At 35.4% G+C, this 18,611-nt stretch overlaps 5 protein-coding genes across 7 annotated transcripts; 2 read left to right on the forward strand and 3 right to left on the reverse strand.

Moving 5' to 3' along the window:
* Positions 1–487: 487 nt before the first annotated feature.
* On the forward strand, positions 488–2,124 carry SERAT1;1 (serine acetyltransferase 1;1). The gene is made up of 2 exons (XM_012221392.4): positions 488–983; positions 1,166–2,124. Exons 1-2 carry the CDS (start codon positions 585–587, stop codon positions 1,655–1,657), a joined length of 891 nt encoding a protein of 296 aa, XP_012076782.1. The 5' UTR covers positions 488–584; the 3' UTR covers positions 1,658–2,124.
* A 1,379-nt stretch (positions 2,125–3,503) lies between these two features.
* On the forward strand, positions 3,504–5,358 carry LOC105637780 (pentatricopeptide repeat-containing protein At2g15690, mitochondrial). The gene has a single exon (XM_012221395.4). The coding sequence runs from the start codon at positions 3,672–3,674 to the stop codon at positions 5,067–5,069; it is 1,398 nt and encodes a 465-aa protein (XP_012076785.1). The 5' UTR covers positions 3,504–3,671; the 3' UTR covers positions 5,070–5,358.
* LOC105637778 (Mitochondrial substrate carrier family protein) lies at positions 5,220–8,635 on the reverse strand. 2 transcript variants are annotated; one of them, XM_012221393.4, is made up of 7 exons: positions 8,179–8,635; positions 6,814–6,899; positions 6,513–6,720; positions 6,162–6,288; positions 5,853–6,037; positions 5,647–5,769; positions 5,220–5,554 (listed from the first exon to the last, which is right to left on the reverse strand). In XM_012221393.4, exons 1-7 carry the CDS (start codon positions 8,335–8,337, stop codon positions 5,426–5,428), a joined length of 1,017 nt encoding a protein of 338 aa, XP_012076783.1. In that variant the 5' UTR covers positions 8,338–8,635; the 3' UTR covers positions 5,220–5,425. The 2 variants fall into 2 exon arrangements, with proteins under 2 accessions (XP_012076783.1, XP_012076784.1); XM_012221394.4 differs by lacking the exon at positions 6,814–6,899.
* Positions 8,636–9,391: 756 nt separating this feature from the next.
* LOC105637781 (Pyridoxal phosphate phosphatase-related protein) lies at positions 9,392–12,023 on the reverse strand. Of its 2 annotated transcripts, XM_012221397.4 has the most exons (5): positions 11,706–12,023; positions 11,360–11,607; positions 10,789–10,910; positions 10,502–10,703; positions 9,392–9,894 (listed from the first exon to the last, which is right to left on the reverse strand). In XM_012221397.4, the coding sequence occupies exons 2-5, from the start codon at positions 11,495–11,497 to the stop codon at positions 9,535–9,537; spliced, it is 822 nt and encodes a 273-aa protein (XP_012076787.1). In that variant the 5' UTR covers positions 11,498–11,607; positions 11,706–12,023; the 3' UTR covers positions 9,392–9,534. The 2 variants fall into 2 exon arrangements, with proteins under 2 accessions (XP_012076787.1, XP_089581091.1); XM_089724965.1 differs by lacking the exon at positions 11,706–12,023 and having other exon boundaries at positions 10,789–10,905; positions 11,360–11,499.
* Positions 12,024–12,156: 133 nt separating this feature from the next.
* LOC105637782 (protein NDL1) lies at positions 12,157–16,388 on the reverse strand. Its single transcript, XM_012221399.4, has 10 exons — positions 16,141–16,388; positions 14,532–14,631; positions 14,197–14,294; positions 13,959–14,047; positions 13,703–13,763; positions 13,531–13,617; positions 13,367–13,444; positions 13,232–13,288; positions 12,944–12,999; positions 12,157–12,852 (listed from the first exon to the last, which is right to left on the reverse strand). Exons 1-10 carry the CDS (start codon positions 16,198–16,200, stop codon positions 12,501–12,503), a joined length of 1,038 nt encoding a protein of 345 aa, XP_012076789.1. The 5' UTR covers positions 16,201–16,388; the 3' UTR covers positions 12,157–12,500.
* Between the last annotated feature and the right edge of the window lie 2,223 nt (positions 16,389–18,611).

Consider the following 18,611-nt stretch of genomic DNA (forward strand, 5'->3'; position numbering starts at 1 on the left):
TGGGCCTGCTTTTGTGGAGGTAAGTTGGCTTTTTTATATAGCATACTGCAATGATTTGGGATGTGGCCACTGAAGCTGACGTGTCTCCGTCCACGTCATTATAAGACACGTTTACAATTGGTAGGTGCCATGATCTGTGACGTGTCACGAGTAAACTCTATATGCCAAATTTTCGTGTATAAAAAATAAAGAAATATAAGTATATTAATTTAAAAAAAGTTTTAAAAAATATAATTATAATAATATTACTTAATTACCATAAAAATTACAATAATTCAATAAAAAACAAAATATATGCCGAATGGGAATATTATGTCATATCAAAAAATAGTTTCTTCCAAAAAAAATATATAAAAAATAGTTAGGTAAGAAAAGGACGAAAGAAAATGATAAAAATGGAGAGATTGGGGTTATTTTACCTTTTCCAGTAGTTTTATTTTTAACTCAAACAGGAATTCAAAATATAAAATATAAATAAAATAAATACCATTGAGAAAGTTCAACGCCTCTATCCATAATCCGTTTACCTCTGCCAATCCTCTCCCTACTTGCCGGTGCAGAGAAAAAAAAAAAAAAAAAAAACAATGCCTGCCGGTGAGCTCCAGTATCCATCTTTGCCACAGCCAACGGCGAGTGACACTTGCACCACCGACGTGGAAGACGAGGCCTGGGTGTGGGCCCAGATCAAAGCCGAGGCACGTCGCGACGCCGAGTCGGAGCCTGCGTTGGCTAGCTATCTCTACTCAACGATTCTCTCTCACTCCTCATTGGAGCGCTCCCTCGCCTTTCACTTAGGCAACAAGCTTTGCTCCTCAACCCTTCTCTCCACACTCCTTTACGATCTCTTCCTCAATACTTTCTCTTCAGATCCTTCCCTTCGCACTGCTGCCGTCGCCGATCTTCGCGCCGCCCGCTTCCGTGACCCTGCTTGTGTTTCCTTCTCGCACTGCCTTCTCAATTATAAAGGGTTCTTGGCTTGCCAGGTATCTATAATTTGAAACTGTCCTGTAAATTTAAATTGAGAATCTTTAATCTGTGGAAAAATCTCCATTTGCTTTATTTATCTTCAATACTTCGAATGTAGTTATGAACTTTATGCTTGGATTGAAATTACTTGTTTACCGTGGTTGTCTGTTCTACACTTATTTTTTCTCCTATGAAATAGGCTCATCGAGTTGCTCACAAGCTGTGGAGTCAGTCCCGTAGGCCGCTTGCTCTAGCCTTACACTCACGAGTCTCTGATGTATTTGCCGTTGATATACATCCAGCAGCAAAGATTGGGAAGGGAATACTGTTTGATCACGCAACTGGTGTGGTGATTGGTGAGACGGCCGTAGTTGGAAACAATGTGTCAATTTTGCACCATGTTACCCTTGGAGGAACAGGGAAGGCATCTGGGGATAGACATCCCAAAATTGGAGATGGAGTGTTGATTGGAGCAGGTGCCACCATTTTAGGAAATGTCAAGATTGGTGAAGGAGCTAAGATTGGAGCAGGTTCAGTTGTATTGATTGATGTGCCTGCTCGGACCACAGCCGTTGGAAATCCGGCAAGGTTGGTGGGAGGAAAGGAAAAGCCTTCCAAGAATGAGGAATGTCCAGGAGAATCTATGGATCACACATCTTTTATATCAGAGTGGTCAGATTATATTATTTAATTACCTGATTTGCTTTAATATTTGAGATATCTTTATACATTGCTATGTATTTGCCTAAGTCTCCAGTGGATGCAGTGTTCCCCGGCTGAGTGTTTAGTGTGCTCTCCTTGCTGGAGGATGAGGCATACCAGTGGTGGGACACTGTAGTTCATGTCCATAGGAGGAGTTGTGATTTCTTCTTGATTGAGCTCCTGTAAGATAACTCGATCAAGGAGAAATCCCAAGTCCTCGTATGGACGTCAACTGACCGGGATACAGTGTCCCACCACTGATATGCCTCTTCTTTCAGCAAGCAGGAGACACACACTAAATATTCAGCCGGGGAACACTGCTTTTTACGTTGTTATGCCTGTTTGTATTTAGTTATGAGAATACTCGCCAGCAACTAATTTATGACTTACTAATACGTTTTTTTTCTTGAGATACTTCTTACCAATTAATAAACTCTCTTTTAAGAGTTCAGAAAAGGATTTGATTTGGAGTACTGCTGGAATTTGATTCCTTTTCCTTTCTTATTAATGTTATATTACTTCCATGTTTGTGGCGCTTCAATTGTCTATTAGATGTTCGGTTTCATAATAATAAACTCTTTCTTCTTTCTTTCCAAGAACATACACATTGGATATCTCTTCCATTATTAATCATTCTTTTCCTTATCCATTCATATGGTGTGCGAGTAACTATTTAGCACATTGCAGCGTTCCTTTCTACTAATTGAAGATCTAGCAATGATAGTGGATGGGTAGTTTTTTTGATGGCCCGGCTTAACTGATACGTTTGTGGTTGAATGCATAAAACATGCTCCCATCCATCATTCTGAGCTGCTAGATTATCATCCATCATTCTGAGCTGCTAGATTATCATTACCAAGTTATTATTGAAACCTTTCTCCGTGTTGATTGGGTCTATAGTCTCAAATTTGTTGCCTGCATGAAATTGCCGATGATATCAGTTTGAAACCGGGCCTTTGTTGAGTTACAATTGGAGATGCTGAGTAAAAGCTATTATCAATTTATAGAAAGGTATACCTATACATGCAGTTTTATGGGGAATCAGATACAATTTTACCGTGATAATCGGTGGGAAAAGTGTGCTTGTTACATTGACGAATGATGATTGACAGGTCAATTTTGCAGTTGAAAGTGCTTCCATGAGTGACAATAGAAAGCTTTGAGGATTGATGTCCTCCAATCATGAATTTTGATATAGGCTGAATTTCTCTTGTGACAAACTTCAGTGGCTGCAGATATTGTAACATGTTACAATTCCATCCGGAGACAGGGATATGGTTTTGCACATGCATTAAGTGGTTGTTTGGATCGATAAAATGTATATATTTTGTGACACCCATGGAATATACTCCATGGATTGCGAAGGGTATTTTTGGTATAAAATAAGCGGTTTCAAATGTTGGAATTATACTAGAATTGAAATAATGGTAGAATTTATCAAATCTATGAATTTTTGTAATTCATTTTTTCTCAACTGAAAGGAGATAAATTCATGAAATGTTTAAATTTCATCAATTCAAACTCTCACTGTGTTTATCTAGATGAAAAGTAACTAAAGTTTATTTTGTAGTTAAAGGTGTAGCTTGAAATAAATTTAGATTAATTTGGAATTTCTTATAGAATTAAGCAATGTTTTAAAAAGACCATCGAGTTAATAAAATAAACAATTTTGCGTGTAGTGAAGGAGAGGGAAAACTATAAAATTTATTATTATTTTTTTTTCAGAATAAAATTTATTCCTTTTAGATTATTGTTATTACTTATGTTATAAAACAATTTTGATAAACGTGCAACTGAAAATAATTTATCAGAATGAATAGGTAAAAATAAAAAATAAGAAAAAGCTTGAGAGTTGAGAGATATTTTCCTTCCTTCCGTAACAAAAACACCTTTTCACTACTTAGTTAACTTACCACACAGGCCATTGAACAGATTCGTTAAACGGTCCCCTTGCAGAGTTGGAGTTTCTACTCTTAACAGAGAGAGAGCTACAGCTCACATCAATGGCTTCTGTGGTATTGCTTCAACACCCAGTGAACCGAACGATGTTCTTCCCCAATTACAAATTTCTATTCTCCAATCAGAGCTCATTCCCTCCTCATCTCTCTTATACCCTTCAAATCTCTAAATTCAGACCGGTTTGCTCCTACACGGCCCATAACTCTTCCTCCAAAATTTATCGCCGCAAGATACAAAAGAATTCTCAAAAAGAACGGAATGATCAAAATGACAATAACCCATCACGTAGAAACTCCACAGCGTTACTTCCTACTGTTGATTTGATAAATTTGTGTCACGAGGGTAAGGTCGAGCAAGTATTAGAATATTTGGGTCAGGGAGCTTCTGCTGATTATGTTGCTTTCGGTGCTATATTTGATTCATGTGGAAATTTGAAGTCTCTTGATCTGTGTAAAAGGGCGCATGGGTTCTTGAAATTGTCAACGTTTGCTAATGATATTGAAATGAACAATAAATTAATTGATGTGTATGGAAAATGTGGGAGTATGAGAGATGCACGCCGTGTGTTCGATAAAATGCGGGAGAGAAACATGGGTTCTTGGCATTTGTTGATAAATGGATATGCAGCGAATGGACAGGGCGATAGAGGGCTTTTGTTGTATGAAGATATGAAGAAGTCAGGATTACAGCCCAATGAAGAGACTTTTTTCGCTGTATTTGCGGCGTGTTCTAGTGTTGGAGCAGTGGAAGAAAGCTTATTACACTTGCAAGAAATGAGGACTGAGTATGGCATCATTCCTGGGATCGAACATTATCTTGGAGTAATTGATGTTCTTGGGAATGCTGGTCATTTGTGGGAAGCTCAGGAGTTCATTGAGAGAATGCCATTGGAGCCTACGGCAGAGATTTGGAGAGCTCTTCGGAATTTTGCACAAATTCATGGAGATATTGAACTTGAAGATCACGCGGAGGAGTTGTTAATTGCGCTTGATCCTTCTCAGGCCAATGCTAACAAAACCACTCTTCCTCCGAGGAAGATGCATTCTGCTACTAATATGCTGGAGCAGAAGAATAGGCTTGCTGAGTATAGGTGTACACAACCCTACAGGGGAGAAGGGTACGAGAAGTTCAAAGGGTTAAATGGTCAGTTGAGAGAAGCAGGATACGTTCCAGACACGAGATACGTGCTTCATGACATTGATGAGGAGGCAAAAGAGCAGGCCTTGATGTATCACAGTGAGCGCTTGGCAATTGCTTACGGTTTGATCAGCACTCCGGCAAGGCAAACTCTTAGGATCATGAAGAATCTCCGTATCTGTGGTGATTGTCACAATGCAATAAAAATTATGTCGAAGATTGTTGGGAGGGAGCTCATTGTCAGGGATAACAAGCGATTTCATCATTTTAAGGACGGAAAATGCTCTTGTGGGGATTACTGGTGAGCATTTTGAATCTGTAAGCACTATATGCAGCAATAGTTTATCATCTTTGCATTGATGAAACAAGCTATCCAATCTATTCTTCACAAGCTAAAAGGTGAGAGGTATATCACTATACATTAGGTTCTCCATGCAAAAAGCATTCCTGCAACGTAGGAAAGTGAAAATTCTTTTACTGGTGTTAAAATTTCTTTATGTACAATGTATATGAAACCTACCTAGAGGTATATACTCCATATTTATGGGGTAAAAAAATTATAACAGAACAACAAATGTTGCCAATTTGGAAGAATTGAAAGAAGATCTCTACTGATGTTGTGAGAATGATAAGTGGAGTTAAGGATTAACAATTAAATTTATCAAGATTGGAGGGATGGTTGACTATTTCTTTCATCAGTCACAACTTCTCTTACGTCTCGAGATGGAACTCTGAGGTATGATTTCATGAGGTCATAAACTGTAAAACCAATTGCCACCGATGGTACAACCTGAAAGGATACATGCCAGACTATTATAGTTAAATAATAATAATAATAATAATAATTGGACCATAAAAATGAAAAAAAGGCAGGGTTTGAACCTTTAAGTAGTTGATGCTCAGCCCAGAGAATAACTGCTTCCACCCTTGCTTTTGGGTGATCATAACAATGGTTTCCATTGTTCCTTTCAGTTCTGCAGTTTTTGACACTGTAAGCCTTTGAACCTGTTAAGATGATCTTCTCGTGATTTTGCCGGTTTCAACAACTATTCAAAATTCAGTTGACTTGTCACTAGAAGAAAAGTTACCTGCATTTGCCTTCTTACAACATCAAGAGGATATGTGAAGGTCTGACCCAACAGACCAGCAACAGATCCACATACCAATTTCACTGTAATATCGTTCTTGTGATCTTCAGGAACATGGCGTTTCATCTCTTCGTAGAAGTAAAATTTCAAACCAGCATAAGGGAAGATTCCATAAAGTGAAGGAGCTGACAATGTTTTTTCGTTATTAATTGTAAGAACCTCAAAAAAAAAAAAAAAAAAAAAAAATGTAAAACAGTCATAGAGAGGCAATAACAGTAAAACTTATTACAACAACGTTGCAGCACATACCCACACCACGATAGAGACCTCTAAACCCAGATTCTTTGAAAGTCTTCAAGAAACAATCATAGATTCCTCTGTATAATTGTTCAGAGCTAACTACACCGTGAATCTTCATTTTTGACGGATTGACTACCTGCACTATCAGATGTAGTACATGTAAATATAAAAGATCAACCAAGTCCAGCTCTTCAAACTTATGCCTAGGAAAGAGGAGGAAAAATACTACAGGAGCTCACTGGTACAAGCAAAACCCTTTTGAAATGCTGTCCAGTCTCAGTATTTCTGCTGAGAGTTTGGCACATTGCAAGGGACCCTTCCAATATGTCATCAAATGGTTAAAATATTTCAATTATTTACCTGGTAAGCTAATTTAGTTCGAACCAAATCAAGAGGATAAGTAAAAAGAACAGCTGTTCCTCCAGCAAATGATCCAGCCACAAGATCAAGTCCAGGTCCCCTTCCAATATTAGGGAAAGTATTTATGATCCATCTGCGATACTGCTCGTAAGTCATATAATGCAAGGCCGCATAGGGAACAATTCGAGCAACACTAGCTCCATTCCCTCTGCAGAAAAAATCCAGAACACAAACGATTAAATAACCAAAATGAAAACAAAGATCTTCACAGAAAAAAGAAATCAATGACTTGGTGATCCACCTATAGAAACCCATAACCCCTTCTGTCTTTGCAATCTTTTTAATGGATCCAAAGAGTCCTATGGCCTTGAATTCATCTCTTCTTGTCTGAAAAAGACAAAAATAAAGTAGCTTCTCTTTCAGCCTTTAGGGAATCTAATGATCCTAAACAGCATAAACCTTTACTTAGAAATTAAAAAAAGTCTAGAAGAGTTTCCAACCCTGAGATAACCCCACATTCAAGATAAGCATCATATAACACAATTGTACTTCATTTGGACCAACATGAGATTTATTTACTCGGTTAAATGATCACATGCTTTCGCACGAAAAATTTATGATATTCCCTACGAAAAATCTTATTAGCTAAAAGTTTTCCAGAATGCATTTTGATACGAAAGTATTACTTTAGTCAAATCATATTCACCAAAATGAAAAGCAAGAAAAGAAATACAATGCCATAACTATGCAAAATATATGATATGAGAAAGAAAAATATGAAACATTCTTCAGCCTTGAGATGGTGGTAGCAACTCTGTTAATTTTGGGCTCATAATTACACCATTTATAATTAATCACGCCCCCAAGTAACACCCCAATTGGTTGGTTGATTTGACTAAACATCAAAGCTTTGCATCAATGTTCATTCAAATGATAAAGACAACTATAGCAAAAACAATATTTAAATGTATAAAACTAAAATGAAAAATTAAAGCAAAAGGAAAGGATCAAGTCCATACACAGAAAACCATAATATAGAAATGCAATCCAACCGCAGTTTAGATCAACAATATCCGAGTGATTTTCAGCTGAAACAATAACTAACATGCAAATCATTTTTCATTGGTCAAGAGAAGACCTACTGAGCTTTATTTCCAGGCATTTCGCATCGTAGATCTCCATCAAATACATTATTATCTTTACAATTTTAACAAATAAATGCATTGACACTTCACCCACCATATATACACACAATTAAATTGATATTCTAATATATCTTGTTAGGAAGATCACCCAATATTGACCATTTTCAATAAATTGGGTTTCCAATCTAATTCTTTTCTTACAATTGGAAACCTTTTTCTGCTTAACCTTCTAATCTTTTATTGGACTTGTTCATGGTAACTCCAAAAACTCCCATCAAGAAAGCATCAATCATCCACTAGAGACCATCAATCAGCAAGTTTCTCAGCTAATGTAATCAAAGTTGAAATCCGTTCAAAGCAAGTTAATCATCAATTGAAAATCCAATTCTCTCATGAAAACACCCATTAAGAAAGAAACATAATCACAATCAAGAAAATTAAGAAAGAAGATGAGCAACATTATTAAATCTCTAAAATGGGCAAAATTAATCGTAATCTGTAAACCAAGAATCGAACTTTACCTGAAACAGAATCTTGACACGTTCAAGGGGAGCAACAGCAGTCTTTGCAAGGCCACCAGCAACACCCCCAGCAACCAACTCCTTTGCATACAAAGGCATGGCTTCTATTGTCTCATTCAAGAAAATATCCATCTCTCTTTCCTCTCTCTTCTTTGCCATTATTCCACAAAGAGAGAAAGAAAGATGGAACCTTTAAGTTTTATTTATGTAGCAAAAGATCTAATAGCCAGCAATGATTGACTGATTTGAAGGAGAAGTCGGGAAAGGTCTGCAAGAGGAAAGAAAGAAGAAGAAACGTTTTTCTTGCACGGTAAAAAACAGTGCTTAGATTTTTATATGTTCGTTCTGCTGGACAAATAATATGCGGGAGAAATCCACACGCATGGAATTCAAGATTCCTAACTCCTGGAAGAATAAGCAAATATAATTGGTCCCTCTCGTCACTTCTTTCGAAAGGTGTACCCTTTCTTTCCATTTTATTACAAAAACGAATACTATCTTTTATGGAAAATTAACCACACAACGCCAACAAAGATCCAATTTTGTTCGCTTAAAGCGGTGGGAATTTTACGCTTTACTTTTGTTGATTTTTTATATGGAAATCTCGATTCTCGAACGAGAAAGACCTTCTACATCGTCAGATAAAAATAGATTTTTCAATTTAAAATCTGAAATTTTATTATATATTGAGAATTGGGAGATGAAATATTGTATTGATTTTACAACAATCGAAAAGTAAAATGTTTCCCCATCTAATTCTAAACAAATTTATTGTTTCCAATGCCTTGGTGAAAGAACTCAGTAATTTGCTTATAGTCGCACATTCCTTCATTATAGTAAGTAGTTTTTTAGTTTCTATATCCAAAATTCCAATAAAAATTTTGAGTTCTAATAGTTACTTTTACATATATTAAGAAAAAGTAGTTAATATATGTTTATTTATTTTAATTATTGCTATAGTAAATAATAAGAAAAATGTTTTCTGGCTGGGTCTAATTTAAGTTTTGGAGAAGTTAAAAAGGACAATAGGGGAATAATAGCTTAATGAGGAGGAGAGAGAGAGTGAAAATGTAAGGTTACATTGATAATTTTTGTTATTGAGTTTGAATTTGTATAGGCACAAGTTGTGTCCTATAAAAGAATCGAGTTAAGAGAAGTGGGACTATTTTCCTTCTATTGGGCCATGGATCATGAATAGGATAATACGACACAATACAGCAAACAAAATAGACCACATTGATTTTTGAAAGTTAAAGAATTGATATCTGCTCCAATCAGATCATCAATGATTTTGCCAGAACCACTCATCACAATCGCTGTATTCCAATATTAATGACTGCTATTCTATTTGTCTAATTAACGAGGAACATAGAGAGTTTGAGGCTGTGCCTTGTGGGTGGAAATCTTGCATTCTGTTGAATTCAACTGATTAGAATTGCTGCTCCTAATGTTCTCTTTACTGGAGATTGTGTTTATAAGGTGGAGAAGAATCTTCTCAAGCTCCTCCCCGCTACTCCATTCGTGAACTTCTGCCTTGATAAGAGATGGATTGCTGCGAATGCGATTCCATAGGGGATATTTCTTTCTTGGCATCACATAATCACCTTCTCCAAGTTTCAGAGATGGGCAGAAGTCACCACTCCCATCTCCAAGGTAGATAAATCTTGTCCTCTCATTTCTACTAATGGAAGCATGAATTTGCTCAAGTACTAAACCCTACATTGAAAGCATTGATCAATTGTAGTAAATCATGACCAACTAAAAAGAGAGGAGCTAATGTTGTAAAAGTTTTATTTTGATTACTTTGAAGTAAACAACTATGTTCACATGCAGAAATTGAGTTCAGACATGTCAAACTAGACCAAAGTGGAACTGATAGTAAACAACAATGGCAACTGCAAGCATCAAGCCTGTTAGCAAAGCCAGAGAGAAAATTTATTGGGAATCTAATAAAGTGGAATTATTGATACATTAGAAAAGGGCCTTTTCACTTTGCTGGGAGAGCTAAAACCCTTTACGCTCTATGGTCCAAGGGAATTGAACCTCCTGGTTATACCAAGAAAAGGGCTTTTTGAAGAGAGAGCATTCCTGAAGGTCTATGGCTCTCAGATGACATTTTCCTAGGATAGGAAAAGGCATCATGAGCCACAACTTTGTCAATCACAAGAAAAAACCCAAAATCTTAGGTAACACAGTTTATACCAGGTGAAGTTTTAATCAAACAAATGAAGTTTAATTTTCCAACCAATCAACTACTCGAGCATAGAATTTTCGCATAGTCAATCAGCTTAAAATGGTCACTGTAACTAAAAGAGAATTTTACCTTGCACAAATTTGAAGGGCATAAATTGCAACCATGAGTAGGTGAGCTCAAATCATGATAAGGGAAAATCCGAAGCCTTCCTTCACCATCTTCCAAGCTTGGATTTGTGGTGATCTGGGAGAAGCATCCCAACAATCCGTGATGATCCAAGATTTTCTCAATAAAAAACTGATTTGCATCACTAATTATTCTTAAGTCACACCTGAAGTAATGATATTTATGACATCACCACACGGCTAAAGAAAACTGAAGAAGAACATAGAAGGAAGAACATTTATACTACATACCCAAGGGCGTGGGCTGCTTTTATGGCTGCAATAACTGGCGGTTGCAATGGAGTCTGATTCAGGCACTCAGTGATATCGCCAACTGTTCTTCCTTGTGAGTGGAGCTCCTTCATCATCCTATCCTAAAGTGTAAGCCAACATCTTACAATCAACCATAAAAACCACAACTGAGAAATTATAAAATTTGTACATTTTTCATTTATCTTCATGATTACTCTTTGACGGATTATTTTCAGTAATTAACTACTTGGGCAACTCAAGGCATCAAAATTCAACATTCCCTTCTTCATGAAATTTTCCATTTTTCCTTACAAAAAATCTCTATGCCCCAAGTAGCAAATTGGTTCCTGCGAAAGGTAAAGCAAAAGACCTTCTTTTATAACAATCAGCAGGACACAGACACACAACAGAGTTGATTTTCATTTTAATTTTATAATCAGCTTTCGGTCCTGAATCCAGGGAAAACATAATAAACACATAGCCATCACAAATTCGCCTAATTTAGCATCTCCGCATACCCCTAGTGCATATAAATATATATAAGTAGCTAGGAGAAATTGAAAGCACAAACCATGAGGGAGTTCCAGGGCAAAGTAGAACGAAGCCGATTGAACAACGGGGTAAGACCCATCTGGGTCACCACCCAGCTGTCACTATCGCCGTCGATTAAGGTGCGATCAAAATCGAAAATCACCACTAATCGCGTCATTTCCGGCTGCTGACGGACTCCCGACGCTAAATCGATGCTACAAAACGATGGAACCTCTGGAGCTTGTGAAGAACCGATGTAATTGTGATCTTAGCCGTTAGATTAGATCGCTGTATATTAAAAAACTGTGACATCAGTTAAAATATTGGAGGCAAAAGATGCTGCAATGGGTAAGAAAAGTAAGATCACAATAAATAGAGATGGTGACATCAGTGAGAAGTGAGAAGGTTGCTCTTGGAAGGACTTCTACTTGAGCTGGCAGAGGAGGAGAGGTTGTGTATCATCAAAGGTTGTTCAAAGAAGAGAAAGGAAAATGCGTATGACAAGAGGCTATTTACAGCTTAGCCTACACTTTCAACATTGTATCGATCAAAGAAAGAAGTTGATGCTGATATGTATGGAGGTGCTGACGAGCAGTTAGATAAGATCTTGAAGACAGAAAGGTTCAAACCCAACAAGGCCTTTGCTGGTACTTCAGAGAAGACAGGTCCACGGTACAAACCAGTTGAGTTTCAAAAGGCCACAGAAGAAGCAGATCTATTTGGTCAATAAGTGGGCAAAGGTTATTCATACTAACTTCACTTTTTATTTAACAGTAATCAATTTATGCGTAATTATTATATTTTTTAATAATTTATTATATATACATATACATATAATTATCGTAAATGAGCAGAGCAGAAGTTTTAATTGATAGTCATCATAAATAAATTTCAGTCCTGGTTAGAATATACAATAGATATCTTCATGACTGCTTTATTGCTGACTACAAAAGAATGAATGCCAAGTCATCCCCCCCGGCCCCCCCCCCCCCTCTCTCTCTCTCTCTCTCTCTGTCTCTCTCTCTCTCTCTATATATATATATATCACTTGCAAGTTACACTTCATTCTCTATCTACAACACCTCCAACCCCAACTACCTTTCTGTAACGAATTTAAATCAAAAAAGGAATCAACCAATTTTTGAATTTCTGAAGTGAGAAATAACCACATTCCCCCCCACTTAAAGCGAAACACGGGTCTTTATAGGTTTAAGCTTCAAACCCATGCTTTCAGGAGAGAGAAGCTCTGGTGAGATGCAAGATGGACTGAGAGGGCTCCTTGGGCTGCCACTGAGCTGACATGGCCTGTACAACCCATAACCCATGAAGAAGTACTCCATAGGTATTAGCATTGCATGCGGCTGTTCTTCTGTTACCATCGATCCACAAGCCTGGACCTCGACTAAGGCACAATATCTTCCATCCAGCTTTGAGGTCAAGTGGAGAGCCTCAGAATGGAAAGGAGAATTATCACCAACAAAAACAAGAGTGCGACATCTTAGTCCCTTCAACCCACTAGTAAGGTCAGGTCTCCTGCATGTTGGCAAGACACAGATGTTGAGCATCTAAATGATTATAGAGATGTATAGAAGAGAAATGAATGGATGGTCTTTGAATTTCTTACTTATTAATTGCCTGAAGGAACCGCAAAACATTTATGCTCTGCCTCTCATCAAGCAACTGAAGAAACAAACACATTAAAGAATCAAACTCTGTAAGCTGCATGAACTGAAAATGACTTGAAAGAGTCTGTTTGGCATTATGGTTAAAAGTAATTTTCTAAAAACAATTTATTTAGCTTTTTGTAGCTTTCGTGTTTTTTCCTCAACAGCTGCTCAAACAGTAATGCCAAACGCGCCATAAAAAAAAGAGCAAAAATTAGATTGAAGGAAACGGCATTATTAAGACTGACTTTTCTGCATGCTTGAACTATTTCTGACTCTGGAACTTCTGCAGTACCACGAACTTCCTGTTTCAATTTCCAACTCCATCATTTAACCAATTCAACATAAATTACGGATTGCTAGGGCATTGAGCTCTAGAATACCTTGCTGAAGTATCTCTGAAGCAAAAATTCCTTGAGCAATCCACACATGCCATAGAAATATAGCAAATTCGAAATCACCTGTAGAGCATAAATTATTACGACGAAGATATGAAAAGCTACGAACATCCTGTGTAAAAATAAGATCAGCATTTAAGAAAAGAAACCTTGTTATAAAACCATTCTGTCCAAGAGGCTGCTCTGCATAAAGGGGACACAAGTATCAATCCAAGAACACGCTCTCTATATTTCATCTGCAATGCAAAATCTTGAACAGTCAGGGAAATGTTGGGAGACACGTAGACAACGTTACTGATGATATTACAGGGAGGAACATACGGCAAATAGAGTAAGGATGTACGCACCGGCCATCACCCCCATGCACATCACTGCACCAAGCCTGAACAAGGAATTTTGAACCCACCAAAAACAGAGTTAACATCATGCTTAGACAATCTCTTTCTACAAACTTCTATCCAAACAAGAAGCAGTATGACAGTAATAAAACATACCTATTCCAAACACTATCAATGGAAAAATTCTGAATACCATAAATTAAGAACAGAAATTTAAAACATAGTATCATTGAACTCACCCAAAATAATTGAGAACCTCAACAATCTGATCTGCTAAGTCATCAGCGGAAGGTACAGAAATGTGGGGACAAATCGGAGCAGCTCCCAACTACAAGAACTCTTGTGCAAACGCCAGAAAACAATAAATGTGAATAATTCACCAGTAACAGGATGTATCATGGTGTCGGAAAATAAGAAAAGTCATGAAGATAGGTAACCTATCACACAACTGAACTCCAAGTAAACAAATTAACTGACCTCATGTCCAGGTGGGCTAATGTGGTAAATGCAGAAGTTGTGAAGCAGCAAAGAAGCCGCTTCAGGACAAAAGAATAATCCTTGGAAACAAGACACATCTGACAAACAAGCATAAGAACGAGAAGTATGAACATGTTAGATTGCCAAAGGGGGAACAAAAAACTTCTTCAGTGCTAATCTAAAATAATGACAGGTAGTGATGCACCTTAAAAAAATCTAATTCAATTTCAAAACCAATTATGGTGAACCAGCAGAGGGAAGAAAATATTCCTTATATGCAAAAGCAATTACCAGATATTTCATACAATAAAGCAGAGAATAAGGACTGCACTTACGATTCAGAGCTAAATCAGGATAAGTAATTAGAGCTGGCTTGTCTTGGTCTCCATAGATGATAACAGACACGGAACCACGGCCAGTTCTTACATGATGTTCCTGAAAGAGTTTGTATAAAGCACATAAACAAACAGGTAATTGAAAATTTTGAAAGAGATAAAAATCAAGTCAGAAAGTGAAGCTAATTTATGAAATATTACCACAAATGAACTATCAAAGAATGCTTCTCTATAATAATAGTTTGTAATAACTCGTTTCTTTAACAAGAAATGCTTTCAATTAAAAAAAAAGCAATCATTTGTTATCCAGATAAATTTATACGACAGAAAAGGCCCCCATGTGCACTTGCCCTCTGTTTGAGTATGTAAAATAGCATGCTACATTCCATTGATATACTTTGCAGAAAGGAAGATAAAAAAATATATGGTTCCTGAGTTCAATGATTGTATTCTTAAAAAAGTAATGACAGTTCAAAAGACGGTATGGAATCTCATGTATTAAAAGAAGATATTGACCTAAAGCAATTCAAAACTAATAAAAAATGAAATTAAAAATCAAGTAACAGCTAGACATCTTAATATAATAAAAAGAAATAAGACAAATAAAGTGTGGCCAAGGTTGCTTTGGTGGAATGCAACAAACTTTGAATAAAACCCAAGAAATCCGATACCTTTCCCATAAAGAACGTCAAAATGTTAAGGCAGGGATATCCCAAAAGAACTGAGAAACAAATAAGCAGATGTAACCAGCGATGACAACAAGAAAATATGATTAGAAAAGTTAAGAATTACAAAACCGGATTGGGTATAAAACACAAAATAAACGAAAAGGAACTTCTTAATTAATCTAAGAACTAGATAACATGCATTCACCACATCTAACGTTAACAAAGCAATGGACAAATATACCATTGTCAACGAGAGAGAAACAAAGAGATGGGAAGAACTGCTGCGCCACAAGAAGTGAACAAGAATACAAGATACAGCTGGTATATTCACAAAATACCCAGAAACTACTTTAACCGAACCCAAATTCCTACAATAAGAATTTGCATCCAAAATGGAAAGGCGAGAATATTTAGAGGTAGGTGAAAACCAGAAGCATATTAAGCAAACAAGTAAATTCATGGGTCTGAAATCAGTATTGCCAGATATTCAATATCTTCAATAATAAATGAACAAACCCAATTTAGAAACATACCTCAAACATTTCTCTTCTTTAATGAAAGAAAACAAAAAAAAGAAAGCATAAAATAAATAAAAAAAAAAAGAAAAAAAAATCCAAGTGGTTATTGTCGTTTAATCTTCCGTAAAAAGATATTTCCATTTCCCAACCCCAGAATGCCAAGTAAATGAACTTATATTTGACAGAAAATCCCAATTCACAAAGAACAAAAATCAGAAAAGTGTTATTCTCCAAAAAAAAAAAAAAAAAAAAAAAAAAAAAAAAAGCAAAAGTGTTCTGATTCCACCCAGCAGATAATTAACCCAAATGGCATGAAATCTCAAAATCAATTGAGCAATGAATCTCTCAGTTTTCAAGCCAATGAAGCTCAAAAAAACCAATCATAGAAAATAAATGGAGTAACTAAAACCAACAACATCGAACCTTTCCTCCGAGATAGATCTTCTCCATATCGACGGAAATGAAATCCTTTGACTCTTCCATGGCCGCGGCTCTCTCTTTCTACTACTCAAGAAAGCCCCAACCTTACAGCCCTCTCTCCCTGTCTGATTCTATCTCTGTGTGTCTCTCCAGAACTCTCTCTCTCTCTGTTTAGACTTTGGCCTTCTTCAATGGCTTATAAGCCAAGCGATTCTTTCGCTCTTTAAAACACTCTATTTCTCTATCTATAACTGCAAAAAAGAAATTGCGGTTAACCTCCACCGACGCTCTTCTTTTAATTTTCTGTAATTACTGTCACAACAAACTTTTACCTCCTAATGACATTCGTCAAATGTTTTTTTACCGCGGCCAAGAGAGTCAAAAGTCAAAACCCGCCACACTAACGGTTTTTTTCTCGAAAAAGAAAAATCCATTTTTTTAATTAAATAATAACATGTAACCGAATAAAATTTATTTTGAATCATTTAAAAATTTTATTCGATAATAACTTTTAATATAATTAAATATTATTCTTATTATTTAGAGTGTTGAGTTAGGTAATATTAGCTTAGTATTAAAAATTTAATGTAACTTAAAGAAAGACAATTTTTTTTTTTAGCAAGAAAGACAACTTTATTGAAAAAAAAAGGAAAAGAATTGATGGGTGAGCATATGGCTCGTATGATTTGGTTTGACTGCCAATTGTATTTGTTGTTTACTTTTTTTGATGCTTCTAATGATTTGTACGTCTGTCATTGGATGCTCTTTTCATGGGCCCACTGAGGCCCATGCCCTTTTATGTGGGACATTGACCTGTCATCCAGTGGCCCGCCTTACTTACAAGTCACAAATTGTTGTTGCTTGCCGTTGATTTGACTCAATTCATTAATCATGCCATTGCTATAACAGTAAAAAATAAAATCAATGTTTTTTTTATTAATATGAAATACACATTAAGATTGAGGTAAGTAGATCATAATTTTAAAATTTTAATGTGTATGATGTGTATTTAAATGAATTAAATAAATGTAATAAATTATTATTTAAAAATCTATATACAATCTCAACAATAAAATAATAGTAATGTCTATATATTATGATTTATGATTTTGAGTAGCTAGCTAAGGTACAAAAAATGTAATCATTTGTTGCCTCATGTATTATTGAGCCACCTCATTTAACTTCTAATCATTCAGCTTTATTACTGGTTTTAATTACTTGTGTTTATAATTAAAGAATCTTTTTAATTTTCTAAGTTAAATTATTAATTGTGTAATTAATATTAAATATGATTATTAAATTATTTTATTTTAAATATAGTTTTATTATGCATAATTAATATAGAAAAAATATTTATTACTTTAATAAAATTTTATATTATAACAGAGGTCCACCACTAATTTCTATTAATAATAAAGACAACAATATCCAATAGTTTTTACTGTAAATATAATTTTTTTTATTTTTTTAAAGCAAAACATCAAATAAAATTTGAGCGATAAAAAAAAAGAGAGACAGTGCACAACTCTATTAGAATTTTTTTTTTCAAAATAATAGAATTAAGGCAGTGAATTTCATGATCAAATATATTAATTTATAGATTGTGACATTTTTTCAATTGACATAATTTCAAAATCATTTATATATTTTAATTTCCCTTTTCATATCTTCTCAAATATGACGTTAGAAACGAGATACATGCGTATATATACGTATATATTTTTTAAGCCTAATGTGGAGAAAAACCAACAAAGGTTATTATTGCGTGTAAGTGGGTCTACTAAGCAAACACAGTATCAGCTAAAAATAAGGAAAAGGAAAAATAAAATTCATAAACACATAAATTAATATAAAAATAAAAATAAAATTGGAAAGCTTGAATGATTACTTCACAATCACATGCTATGCTGCCAGAAGGCAAATTTCTCGCCGCATCGTCCAATAAATGTTATGTCCCAATTGGATCGAGTGGCTCCGGCGGAGCGTGCATTTCACGCATTCTTCAGTATTTTATTGATCCAGGTTTGACTTATTTACAAGGGACATGCATGGTTGGGGTTGGGACGAAAATTTATAATTCTCTGTTCCATCTCAAAATATTGGAAAGTAAGAAATGAAGTCTTAATTTCCTCTCAATAGATATGTAGTTCTGTTATATTTTATACGACGAAACAAAACAAAAATTTAGGTCTATAGGACAGAACAAAATGGTTCGAATCTATAATCAATAAAGGTTTTCTATAATCTCATTTAATATTTTTCATTAAAATAAGATAAAAAAAATTACTATATTCATCTATTACAATCAAACAAAATTTATTTATATAAGTTTTAGTTTAAAAAAATAATAAATTAAATGATTACTTCATTCATTGATGATCTATTAATAAAGTTATAATAAAAGATTTTTAAGTAGTTATTTTCTAGTTAATAAAAGTGTTAAATATAATAATGCAAAAATTATATACAATTTA

This window comes from Jatropha curcas, chromosome 8, assembly GCF_041381405.1.
Source record: "Jatropha curcas cultivar XTBG-Jc1 chromosome 8, XTBG_Jcur_1.0, whole genome shotgun sequence".
Taxonomy (NCBI): domain Eukaryota; kingdom Viridiplantae; phylum Streptophyta; class Magnoliopsida; order Malpighiales; family Euphorbiaceae; genus Jatropha; species Jatropha curcas.

Bases quoted from the DNA above. Each gene is read 5' to 3' on its own strand.
- LOC105637780 (XM_012221395.4), top strand. From the start codon at position 3,672: ATGGCTTCTGTGGTATTGCTTCAACACCCAGTGAACCGAACGATGTTC.
- LOC105637781 (XM_012221397.4), bottom strand. From the start codon at position 11,497: ATGACGCGATTAGTGGTGATTTTCGATTTTGATCGCACCTTAATCGAC. The intron at 10,911-11,359 runs GTTTGTGCTTTC...CTTACACTTTAG, and splicing joins TGCCCTGGAACTCCCTCATG to GATAGGATGATGAAGGAGCT. The intron at 9,895-10,501 runs GTAAAATTCTCT...CTTTCAATGTAG, and splicing joins GCCCTTCAAATTTGTGCAAG to GGTTTAGTACTTGAGCAAAT.
- LOC105637778 (XM_012221393.4), bottom strand. From the start codon at position 8,337: ATGGCAAAGAAGAGAGAGGAAAGAGAGATGGATATTTTCTTGAATGAG. The intron at 6,721-6,813 runs GTGGATCACCAA...TTTTTTCTGCAG, and splicing joins GGGGTTATGGGTTTCTATAG to AGGGAATGGAGCTAGTGTTG. The intron at 6,289-6,512 runs GTAAATAATTGA...CTGATAGTGCAG, and splicing joins GAACTAAATTAGCTTACCAG to GTAGTCAATCCGTCAAAAAT.
- LOC105637782 (XM_012221399.4), bottom strand. From the start codon at position 16,200: ATGGAAGAGTCAAAGGATTTCATTTCCGTCGATATGGAGAAGATCTAT. The intron at 13,289-13,366 runs GTATTCTAGAGC...AAATTGAAACAG, and splicing joins TTCAGAGATACTTCAGCAAG to GAAGTTCGTGGTACTGCAGA. The intron at 12,853-12,943 runs GTAAGAAATTCA...GCCAACATGCAG, and splicing joins TTCCTTCAGGCAATTAATAA to GAGACCTGACCTTACTAGTG.